The sequence below is a fragment of the Pollicipes pollicipes genome, unplaced genomic scaffold, assembly GCF_011947565.3.
Source record: "Pollicipes pollicipes isolate AB1234 unplaced genomic scaffold, Ppol_2.1 Scaffold_4002;HRSCAF=4701_pilon_pilon_pilon, whole genome shotgun sequence".
Lineage (NCBI taxonomy): Eukaryota > Metazoa > Arthropoda > Thecostraca > Pollicipedomorpha > Pollicipedidae > Pollicipes > Pollicipes pollicipes.
Window position 1 is genome coordinate 32,481,103 of NW_023596420.1, and position 12,386 is coordinate 32,493,488.

General features: G+C 51.3%; 1 protein-coding gene across 3 annotated transcripts in view; it reads right to left on the reverse strand.

The window, feature by feature from the left end:
• Window positions 1-12,386, reverse strand: part of LOC119093084 (cysteine-rich motor neuron 1 protein) — a 69,266-nt gene that overhangs the window by 14,913 nt on the left and 41,967 nt on the right. Inside the window, exon 1 of one of the 3 annotated variants that reach the window (XM_037215972.1) lies at window positions 4,783-4,913. The exons of the other annotated variants lie outside the window; for them this stretch is intronic. Within the exon in view, the coding sequence (XP_037071867.1) occupies window positions 4,783-4,861 (79 nt within the window). The 5' untranslated portion in view covers window positions 4,862-4,913. Of the gene's footprint in view, window positions 1-4,782; window positions 4,914-12,386 lie in introns of those variants that run through there. 3 annotated transcript variants of the gene reach the window in all.

Below are 12,386 nucleotides of genomic sequence, written 5' to 3' on the forward strand. Positions count from 1 at the left end.
AAGCATAATCGATACCACAAGTGCGCCAACATGTAATTTCCAGCTCATAATGCATACGAACGTCCCAATAAACACGGAACGCATAAAGACGAACGAGAAAAGAGATCTGTTGGCCATAAGATGCCACGAATCGACACCAGCCTGCTTCAAAACATGCAGTGATTAACATAGCGGGCGAGTGAGCCCCGGGCTAGAGCGTCAGCGAGAAATTTATTCCTGCATCGGGGCCAAAGCCTCGGCTCTTCATCCCAAACGCCATGGGGAGGCTGCTGCCTGCGTTCAGTCTACGCAAGCTTTGAGCTGGCTGTTAAAAACTTTGCTGGTGCGTCTGATGAGACTTTCTTCAGTTGTCCCAGAACTTGGTCTCTGAGGGCGCTTCGGTATCGTCGGTATGAAAAATATCCGAGTTAGCTTTGCATCCATACAAGCCTTTTGATAAGTCCGGTGGCGAACAGCCAGCTGCGCCGATACTTTTACGTCACATTTCGAAGTCCAATGCCGATCAACGCCCATCTGGCACATCGGTTTCGAGGCTGGGTGCGGCTGGGGATGGGACGTGCCTTCCTCGAAATCGGTTTGATTATCAAACATCTCCGGCTCGCCTAGGCGGCTGAGGCTCTCCAACCAGTGACGCACGTGGCGGCCACGAATATACCCGACAGACAACTGACGTCAGAAAGGTACACACTAGCGCCGCCTGAAATACACTTCGATCGAGTACGCATACCCGACTCAGCTCCGCTAAGCCGCGATAGCGCTCAAGAATTTAGGGTGTGAGCGCCATTCATTGCTTGTAATATCTGTTGCATTGAAGTGCTCATGCCTGTTCGCGTTTGTGTTGTTTTCACGCTTTCGCTCATTCCACTGTATTTAAAATTGCATTGGTTACAGCTGGATTCTCAGGCGAGTTCACATAAAGACAAAAGGTGAGCGGAACGTACAAATTGAGCAAAACGTACAGGATTTTGCTGGTCTGAGCGGTATTTGGAAATATTTTGGCGATTGCTGCTAATCTTAAATGTCAAAATATTTAAACCCAAGACGAGCATAAGGGAGTAAGACGTTTCTCCGAAAGGAAAAAAAGTTTCATCCGCAATTGAATGAAACGTAACATTCTGAGATCCGAGATACCAAAAAACTAACTCCGTAGAACAAAGCATGCGGAACGGTCCACACATGTTTAAATATAGCCTTTGAAAGCCTGTAGTACGTTAGACGGACGTGGGTTCCAGCAATCGTGCACATGGTTTAGTCTGTCATCGTTTGCCGCATCCATGCTCCGCAGTTGAATCAGCACAGCAACAGGCCAGCATGCACCAAAGGGCGGCTTTGATCCTCCGGCGCCGCGCCCCAGTCAAACAGCGAGCACTCTACCAATAAACGCGCCGACAGGAACACACAGGCGCGGCCCAGGATGATACGCCGAAGTCCCAGCGCCAACAGTTCACTGTATGTCGGAGGCTGGCCAGTGACAGTCTATCAGCTGTTCACTGCCCCGTAAACAACTGGCAGTGAGATACATGCACGGCACCTCACCAGCTCGTGGCCGGCGGTCCAGCCCCCTTCCTGGCACTGGGACGTGCCAGGATACCCCGCCGATTCGCAGGGCAGTCGATCTGGTGGTGCCTCGCCAGGCGCCACAGCTCCACTGCCCTGAGCCGGAGCGCTGAAGTGCCGCTCCAGGACGGCGTTAACCGCTGGACAAAATGGTGCTTACCCGCCGCACGGATCGGCGCTTAACGTTCGCTCTCGGAACGGTACTCAACCATCGCTGGAGGCGTCAGTAATCACTGCAGTGCCGGATTGTTACGCTTGTGACGACTTCGCCAGCCGGTGAGATGATCTGGACGTGGACACTCAGAAGGCGTTCGCAACTTAGGCAGGAGAGACAGGAGACCGGGTCGTATTGGGCTCTTCCCTCGAGATGTGGAGGCTTTATGGACGAGGTGGTGATTTTATGGGATACTTATCGGATACACTTAAGACACTATTTCCATATGGGTCGCTCATGGCCTATTCTGACTCTGAGTTACGTGCAGTGCTAGGACATCGCCTTTTTTGGGCGCTACACACATTTAAAAAACCGACGTCTGGGAATGACAAACAGGAATTCTCATCGTAGACGAAGTCTCCTTTCATTTCCAGCCATCCACTTCCAAGATTGCTCTGCAACTGAACTGACATCCATCGCAAATATTTGCGAAAAACTGGCCATGCGGATTGAGATGGAAATAGCGCCCGCCAGTCAAATGATAAATAAAAAGTGTTCCCTGCATTTCCTTTCGTACACATCCGGAGACAAATACAAAACAGAGTATACAGTCGGATTACGCTGTGACCAAGGATACAAACTTTCATACTTCGGCAGTATGAGTTGAAAGTTCTTGTGCTGAGTTAATGACCTTCAATAAAAAAGGAGGAACTGGTTAAACGACGTTGTAGTGAGTTCAGCTTAAAATACTGACTACCAGTAGTACAATCGTAGGTCAGCATTACAGCGTCGTTTACCCAATGATGAATTGAAGCAGTATTGAAATGTTTTAGCCACCGTAAGAAATTTCAACTCATCATGCTGAAAAACCATGAGCTGAAGGCCTTCAATTCTTACATTAAGTACAATCATAATTCAATGTTTTCCTGCTCATCGCCTAACTTGTACCACTTCCCAGTAGCTGTTAGCTACTTTGACTTAACAACTAGCGTACACCATTCCTGTCAAAATTCACTGCAACACGGAGGTAATATAAACTAAATCGTAAGGCCTCTCAGGACAGTGGCTACAAGCATCCCGCAGCCCAACCCCCCCCCCCGTGCTATAGACTCCATAAGCGCAGACTACATTATACACACCATGTTTGGTCATGCACCCAAATGTAGGTATCCCTTCACTTCCAGCCAGCATCTGAATAGTGCAATAGGAACTTGGAATGAGCAAAGTCGTCACGCAAGATCGATACCACAAGGCAAAGTCGTCACGCAAGATTGAGTTTCGCTAAGTATAGCAAAGCTAGCGCATGGCCATTTTGGGGAAACGATGGTGAACGGTAACAAGCTTCATGTTGACACGTATGGATGTGAAGTGAGGAGGTGCCTCCTCACACCTCTCTTTATTCCTGGCGTTCCCAGGAGGTACCTGCTGGCACCTACTAGGTACGCCGCTTGAGTCAATTCGATTTAAGCGGTTGGATTTTATCCCCACTGGCGTAAGCAACTTAAGATCCCATGTTTTACACGCTTTAAAATCCTTGTTCGCGTTAAAATAAGCCTGACGATAAAAACGATAAATTCAAGGCACAATTTAGCGAGATCAAGGCACAATTTAGCGAGATCAAGTTTAGGAACAATTCAAGCGAGATCAAAGGGCGCAGTGCTTGACGAAGAGAACTAGCTGGCGACATCTTGGACGAAGGGCGAACGTTCAGCCGACAGTGGGAAAGAGTCTCTGATGCTATTTATCATTACGGCAAACAGAGCTACGCTCAAGACGTTTCCCTGGGGCACGCCATTGCACTGCGGAGACCTGTCAAAAATGTGAGTCGGCACAAACTCTGAAAAACCGATGGGCTACAACGGTTGCCAAGAATGTGCCCATAGCTCCACACACAGTGCAATAAACAAGCATCCGTAGTATGCCACATCGCCACGCCATATCGCAGGCTTTCTCCATATCAAAGATATCCCAACTGATTAAAGGAATTAACTAGGTCGTTTTAGACCAGGCATCTCCACCTGAACTCCCCCAAAAGGGATATTCGAGGGCCTCAGGGGGGGGGGGGGGGGTTGTAATGTAGCCAAGTCACGTCTCCCTCAAGAAAGATAAGCGTCCAGACAGCGCTGTCAGGAAGGCGCTCCCTGAAAGATCATATTGTCACATGCAATGCCATTACACTGAACCGACAATCTGCCTGTCATCTACAACGATAGCCAAACACAGGGCCAATGTTTTCCCCGACATTGAGTGGTCAGACACGCGCGAGATACCGTGAGTCCAATTCTGAGATCTGAGTCGTGCTGCCCAAATACGATTACGCCGTGTGGAAGGACGCTCAATGAGACCTATGAGTGGCATGTTAAGTCCTGACAATAATAGGTTACAATGTACACAAAGCCGATGTTTCTTTAGGTATGATGTTTAACTCGGCAGGAAATCCTAACTCAATCCATCTTAAGGGCAAAAGGAACTAAAAAGAAAAAAAACGGAAAACAATGCTTCAGACCCTAATAATAGCGTGGATGTGACCATGTGTATTATAGGACACGGCAATCTAAGTTCAAATTTCTATATTTTGGGAAACATGCTATTTGCTAAGTCACCAAAGTGAGATAAAATACCTCAACTTTTGTCCCAATGTTGTCCATTAAACGCTTATCTCACAATGACATACTATGGTATACCAAGCAGAAGCACACCGCGTTCTGATTCAACCAGCGAATTCTTCATTTTTTCGTCACGGTCGTTGAACAGGTAAAGCTCGGATGACCTACACCGGAGCTATTGCAGGAAATGCCGCTATCTAGCATGAAAAGATCAGGGTGTGGCTTGAGAGGTTGAATTCGTTCCCTTCGGATAGCATGAGGGTTGGAACGGCACTCAAATTTCAACTATCGGACACCTCGACACATGTTAGCGGTTATCATCCAGCAGCATAACTGTGCCTTCGTAGCCCCAACATCCTTCCACACAGCTCATATGCACTTGGGTTCAAAAGCCTTTACATGACACTCTCCCTGCCATTCAATCATTCACATCCGCCAGGTCAAGGGAAGCAACTTTGCACATACCTGCAACACTGTCCCAGCGAAAGATCAGTACAGCAGAGACCAGGAGAGCCCGGAATATCGTCATCCGCAGAGCGCTCATGTTGACACGATGGCCCCGTCCGCTGCGGACACCACAGATCAGCGGCCCCACCTTGCCCCTGCCCCACCCGCTGTCGAACATCGACTGGCTGCGGCGGGTCTGCTGGAGCAGGGCCCGATCAGGCCTGAAATTCCCCGACCGGACGGCGCCTGGCGGCCAAAGGGCGAAACATACCGGCCGCGAGGCTGAGCGGCGGGTGGCGTCCGGCGCCCGGCGGCCGACGAGTGGGGTGGGGGGCTGGGGCGGTAGGGCACAACCGCGAGAAAAATCGACGCGGCGGGAGGAATTCGAGTGATGGGTGTCAGAAACGTTGGCCTTGACCTGGTGACAGGAATCAGCTGAGTGTGCGCGTGCCGCCAGATGAGGACCAGCCGACGCTATCCGCCCACTGGGCCGTTCTCTCGCGCCGGCGACTGTGGCACGTGCCGACTACTGTATCGGTTTGAGGCGTTAAGAGGTTACTGGTGGGTCGGTGAAAGTGCAGGAGAAATAAGGCTAAGGATGTAATGCAGCTTCTTTTCAATGGTGGCGGGACATAAACAGAGAGGCGCCTTACACGTAAAAGCGGGGGATGAGACGCCAGCAAGCTGAAGTGAACAAAAGGTGCGCCATAAAAAGCCGGAGCTACGGCAGACATGCACCAAGCATTGGAACGCACCAAACCTAACAGCGTTGAGACAGCAATGTAGGCTGTTTGCAAAATGCGACGGTCATAAGGCTCCATCGCAATGTTTAACCCCAGACAGAGCGATGTGATCCGATGCCTTTCAGTCATCTTACATCGGAAATGGGACCGGACGACTGTTTCTAAGAATGCATGACGTTGGCGGTCAGTCGACCTGGATAGGTTTTACTCAACGTAAGCGCAATTAGGGAACCTGTCGACCCCCGATCTGCCATACTTTATCCTCGCATCGTCATTTCTATATCGCCCAAATTGGAAAACACATGCCATCTACTTCAGCACCTGCATTCTGGTGGCATTTCATGAACGACTTTAAACACTCGACATTGTTCTCTTTACTTTTCACTTCCCAAACTTTTAGACCGCGACACATCTCTTTAGGCTCGGGATTGCAGTTTGCTGGTTAGCAAGTGTATTACGTTTCCCACGCATCTGGTGGCATTTATATATCATGCTATTTCGGAAAGGCTTGATACAGTGAGCCATGATATGCAATGTCTAAGTGACGATAAAACAAACGGTGGCTTGTCAGACATGTAACATATGACATCTACTTGGTCGCTTAAGGCGATTCATTCGTCTTCTTGATGGATGAAACGAGTGAAGCGTATAAATCGTGTGCAAAGCGCGCATCCATCACAATGTACCACGGATAAACCCACTCCTCGCTTTGCCAGTCTCTCGAATGTCGCCATCTGACACTTATCTCTTAAACATTCCGCGAGGTGATAGATGGCCACAAATCCACGTCCGCACTTGGACAAAAGCCCTGTATCCTAGACCTTCAGCCCTCCACAAGACCACCCCACCCACCTCCCTCAGAGCCCGCCACTGTTAGCCGGTAGAGTGCAGGGGCTCTCGCTGCGTGGCTTCCCACGGCAATCTCTGTCTGTGACTCTGACCGGGTGAAACCCTCGGCTCCAGCTCGGAACACCGATCGCTCGCGTGCGAACAGGAGCACGACAGCCAAAACAGCTGTATGCAACTCGAACTTTGCCAAAACGAGCAGAAGCTATATCGCCTAGAGCAGCTTGCCGATCACAGCAAATAAAGAGCAGCTTGCCGACCACACTAAAAATAGAGCGGCTTGCCGATTACACTAAACATAGAGCAGCTTGCCGACCACAGTAAACATAGAACAGCCTGCCGAGCACAGTAAACATAGAACTGTGGGACTATTGACCATTTAACGGTCGCCTCGAGTCACGGCGCATAAAGCTAAAGCCAACTGCAATCATTATGCTTACAAGAGCCATTGTAGCATGGCTCTTCCATTTCTCCCCAAATACAAATTCCATGCTTAAGTCAATGCTGCACATAAAAAGGCAGCGTAAAGCTGATCGACCAAAAGAAAGCACGGGATCAGTCGCGAAACAACACCAGGCTGCATGCATAATATTATTTTTTGTCATGCCTGGAACGACATATGCAATGAAGCACCTACATGGGCATTCGCGAAGTATGCCTTAATCATTGCATTAGGCGAAAATGGATAGAGGCACATCTGCTCTTGAAAATCTCCCATTGAGTGACACATCAGGATCTCAAACCGATGCTGCCAACACCACGCCCATAACAATGCTAACGTCCACACCAGCTCTCAGGAACACTGAACTAGAACACACAAAATATGTGCGCATGACTGGTTTCGCCAATGGAGCTGGACATATTTTCAGACCAGACAGCCCAATGTATAGGCGAGCCGGCAGGCGGCCCCTTGAACGGGCTTCTATCACAATAATTAACCTGCTGTGAGTTCCATCGGCGCCTGCCGAACTTGAGATCATTGGCGAACCGAAGACCGCCGAGTCAATCAGCATTTGCTCGCTGTGCCAGGGTCGTTCTCCTAGCTTCTTGGAACATATGACAGAAGTAGACCATTCCTTATGACCTTGACTGTTCACTGGGATTTGGAATGACGTGAACTGCAGACACATACCCCGGATCGTCTCGAATCGGTATTGAATTCGATTCTCTGAATGTACTGAATTCGATCTCTCGGTATTGCATCAATAACATTATTATAATATGTCCGAGGTTATCGCCATGGCAGGCAGGGCGGCCTGAACCTAACGGCAGGTGAGAAAAACTCACGCCAGTCGGGGGTCTGATGCAGTTTGCAGTGGTTTCGGTCCGGTTCACCGCAATATTAGAGCGACAACTGGACCACTGCCAGGAGAAACGGCAGTCACCCGGTTACCACAGGTCAACAGGGGTCACACGAACGACCCCTCGGCGTAGCGACGAAACACCTCGGGCGCCGCATCACACCGCTATTTATTGACGCGTCGCATAGTTCGCGTTCAGTAGCCAGTTCAAATAAACACGATTACGAGCCGGCAGCGCGGCGGCGTCCGTTCATTGGACGCGCCGCCGCTGACGCCGCAGGGCCGGCGGGGAGGGGAGCCAGCTGGAATGTACCCCGGCGACAGAGCGGCGCCGCGCCCGGAGGCGTTAGGTCGCGGGACCTGGCGGGCCTCGAGCGGGGGCCAGATCAAGCGTTGAGATCAGAGAAGAATGCCAGCATTTTTTTCCGGTGAACGTAGTTGTTTTTCGGTGAGGCTGATTTCGTGCCGGATATACGAGACTGGCAGCTGCTAACTCTTTTACACAGCCAGATGCAACACCGCCAGTTAGTTCTCTCCTTAACCTATGCAAAGGGAAAGAGCGTCTTAAAGTCACTGGCGCAACATGTTCTGAGTATTTTTCTCGCAAGCCCTTACATTACACAGCTGGTTATGTCCCATCGTGGCAGTCAGGAAGGGCGGGAAGAAATGCATGAATAACAACACAAGTTTCACCTGTGGCAATAACTACGAATTGCTGACACCCGTACGCCTGGCAATCAAAGCAGCGTCACGCAAGCCGCCCACACAGCGCGAATATTGTTGTCCCGGGCGTGATAACGGCCTAACGGGTTTCTGGCTAATTAGCCTTGCGTGATGAATGTGTTCCCACATCCCAGCGGCGGTACTTCTCAAACACGAACACAAGCCCACACGGAATACCACTTTAACCTCATCAGGTGACATTACCCCAGGACGGCAGCGTATCAGCCAGCCAACAAGCCGCAGTTCCCTAGAGGCACTCATTCCTGTCGAGGAAAAACTTTTCCAAATATGCTCAAGTTTCAATATGCTGCACAGGGATGCCGCAAGCATCGAAATCTTACTTTTCAAGGCGTACGCAACCCGGTTCGAAAGCCAGCCTGTTGTACCCAGTGCGATCCTGGCGATGAATTTGTGATTGGATGACATTGATCGTGTACGGTGGCTTTACACAAATTTAATGCATTTTCCGGAGTTTGAACTGTTAGTGAGGAGCTGATTGCCATTCAAGATTAATGGATGGAGCCTAGTCAAGCCCACCGGGGCAATAACACGGCTACTTTTCCCATCGCCTAGAAGCACATAGTACACTTGGGTATAGTTTGTCCGCTTTATGAAAACAAATGAGGCTCTTTCAGTAATGCTCGCCATTTTTTCACCAATATCCCGTTGTAAGTCAAGAAAACGTGTCCCGCCTTTACAAACTGCGCCGGCACACATTTCCACTGTTTTGTCGGGAATAACTCAGCAACATCATACATTGCTATACCGGGATGTAAAATGTGACTGACAGATTGTACACTATTACATTATTTACGCGCGACTGCTTTTGGCTCACCAATCTCCGGTATCTATCTAACGTCGTCTCCCATGTTTACATCGCCCTTCCATGTCCACGAGGTCCAAGGAGACTTTGCCATCATACTGTGAGCATTTTCCGCACCTGGGTGACCAGGCAGATTAATCGGGACAGTTTTAGATTGAGCTTCCGTCAGTAAAGAGGCAGCCAGTTGGCAGACTGAGCACCGCACAAGTCAAAATTTAGCTTCCACCAGTTAAGAGGCAACCAGTTTGCGGACTGAGCACTGCGCAGGTCTAGACTGAGCTTCAGCCAGTGAAGATGCAGTCAGGTCTAGATTGGACTTCCGCCATTGAAAAAGCAGCCAGGTCTAGATTGGACTTCCGCCAGTGAAGAAGCAGCCAGGTATAGATTGAGCATCCGCCGGTGAAGAGGCAGCCAGGCTGCGGACTGAGCACCGCGGACGATATATGAACTGCCACAAAAGCACCAGTTGACAGGTCCGCAGAACAGCGGCGGTAACAAATTGTCCAGCTAATAGCACGTGAGCGCCACCCGCACGAGGAGCGCCTTGAGTGAGACGAGCAATTAATCAACCAGTGGCGTGTTCCGAAGCGGAACACCCTTCCAGCCCGGACCTGGAGCCGGACGACCCGCCGCGTCCGGCAGCACTAATCGTCCGCGAATCGTCGCGCGCACAAATGACACCCGACTCCCCACAAATGACACCCGACTCCCCACAAATGACTCCCGAGTCATCAGCGGCGGGCTTCCAGGGCCGCTGCGGCGGGTGCTGGACGGCGCGTGCGTTATCGGGGCGGTGTATATACGGCCCGACCGCGGCTGCCGGGGCGACACCTGCTGTGTGACATCTGTCTATCGCTGAATGGCGTCTGTCAGTCGCATGCCGTCTCGTGTAGCGGTTCTGCAGCAACGTTTGGCGTTGGTCGACTGACGACGTCTGATGGCCTGCACTAGGGCGGCCCGGGCGTCACAGGCGCCCTGGGGAACGAACGGAGCTCAGCCGGTGCAGTTTCTTGTAACGAAGCGTAGATTAACACATTGAGACCTTGCGCACTCAGCTGCAGAGTTGGATGACACGCTGCTGAGTTGGATGACATCCCAGGAATTGTGATCTGTCCTCATTTTGTGCGTTGTCCTGTCCTCATTACATGTGCGTATTCTAACATCCATATCGCGATACCGCAAACTTACCGCATACAACATCTTGTTACGCATTTTTGAACGCCACACAGGACGGTGCTGACACGGTTCGCGAAAGTGATAACTTCAAAATATTGGGAGATGACAACTCTGTCACTCGCCATGCGCTTCGACAACGCTAGCTTTTCGGTTATGCCGACATCCAATTTCCGGGACCATTATCCACCAACGATTAGCATAACAAGATACGCGTAAAAGGCCCGCGATTCCCAACAAGGGGAAGGCCTCGTAAGAGATGTCTGATATGTGCTAATTCAGGAGTGACGGCACCGCTAGCCGAAGATGACTATCACCCCAGACTCTAGTCTCCAATCGCCAGTTTAACAGGCCATCCATTAATTCAAACAATTGGCGGTTCCGATAATCGCGGTGGGATGGGCAGAGACAGGACTCTGTGGGCGGTCATCTGACAGCAAACCTGGCTAGCCCGCGGTGGAGTGTGAGCCCGCTGAGGCGAACTTCTCAAACAAGCTGCCATCCACGGTAAGTTTATGTCGCCACCAATGTAATTACACAATAGTCCAAGGGTGAATGAAGCGACAAGCATGCCCTGAGTTGGACGTCAGCTACCGAGGGTCGGCCCTACAGAGGTCACCGACTCTCACTCCCCCCCCCCCCCCATCCGGTGACCTGGGCACGTCTGGGGTCAGACTGTGCCTGCGGTGTGGGAGGAGGACGACCGGGGAGCACGTCTGCACGGGACGGGGGGGGGGGGGGTCTGAGAGGTCCCTACAACAGCGGGGAACACGCTGGGAGGAGCACGACGGGGGAGCACGTTTGCACGGAACAAGGTACACGGAGAGGTACCGGAGAAGGCCAGAGGACACTCTGCAACAGCGGAAGAACGCTTTGGGACGGAGGCGCCACGCCTGGGTGTTCTGCGAGTGCCTCTGACTCCATTGTCCTGAGGCGCGTACTGGTAACGAGGAAATATCCATCTGGGTGGTGGCACGCTGAGTTTCAACAACGTCCGGGTATCTGATTCAGATCAAGTACATGGTTCAGGTGGTAAAACTACACCAGCGAGAGACCAAAGATCACGTCATGCTGCAGCGCCAAATCGCGTCCGAGCATCAGGACTACCGCCCGACCCCAGCTGTCCTGCCTAATCCGCTGCGTGTCAAACACGGGGACAGAGACTTGGCTCCGGCCAGCGGTGCTCCTCAGTCATCGACCCCCGACCGGCGGCCCACGTCAGCCCGCCGGCGCCGGGAAAGCCGAGAGCGCTGGTTTGAACAGCGTGGGCCGCCGCGATAGGAAAGCACGCCAGCGTGTGCTGCATGGGTCGAACCGACAGACACGCTTCAGGAGCCCGGCTGACCTTTCGAGGAGCTACCGGGAAAGCCATCCGACGCCTTATGCCATCTTGGTGTGTGGTTGTGCCGAGGGATGCCCACGTGACGCTACATGACGAACGGTAGGCAAATGCGCCCAGAAATGACTCTTTCTTACGCAAGTTAAAAATGAAAATACAATTTTGGGGTTGATTTTTTCTTTAAAGCGCCAGAGACCTAATGTTGATTTTTGGAGGCGCTAAGGAAGCAGTTGCATCCCCCGATTAGCAATGCATTATACCCCACCCATGCATACATTACGCTCGAGTGAGCGAGTACATCACAAAAACGATGCGCAACAAGAACATCCAATTGGGACTGCGTTCCGCCTCAGAACGAGGGCACTGCGGCTGCTCCAGATCACGTTCGAGCCCGTGATTGGGCGGACCGTGACTCACGCACGCCCAAACCGTCCGGCTGCACGCTGATGATAGCCAGAGCCCACCATCCATCATAAGCCTTACGTGATGGCTTTATTTCCAATCAGGGGCCTTGGACTCCACCATTAAGCGTTACGGTCTGCTATTTTTCTCCAGTTTATCCTAAAGCTGGCAGAGGTAAGCTGGCTGCGTGTGATGATAAGTTATGCGTGGTGAAGATAATCATAAAGCTGATGATTGATTGGCTCATCCGTTAGCCATTTGTTCCACTTCAA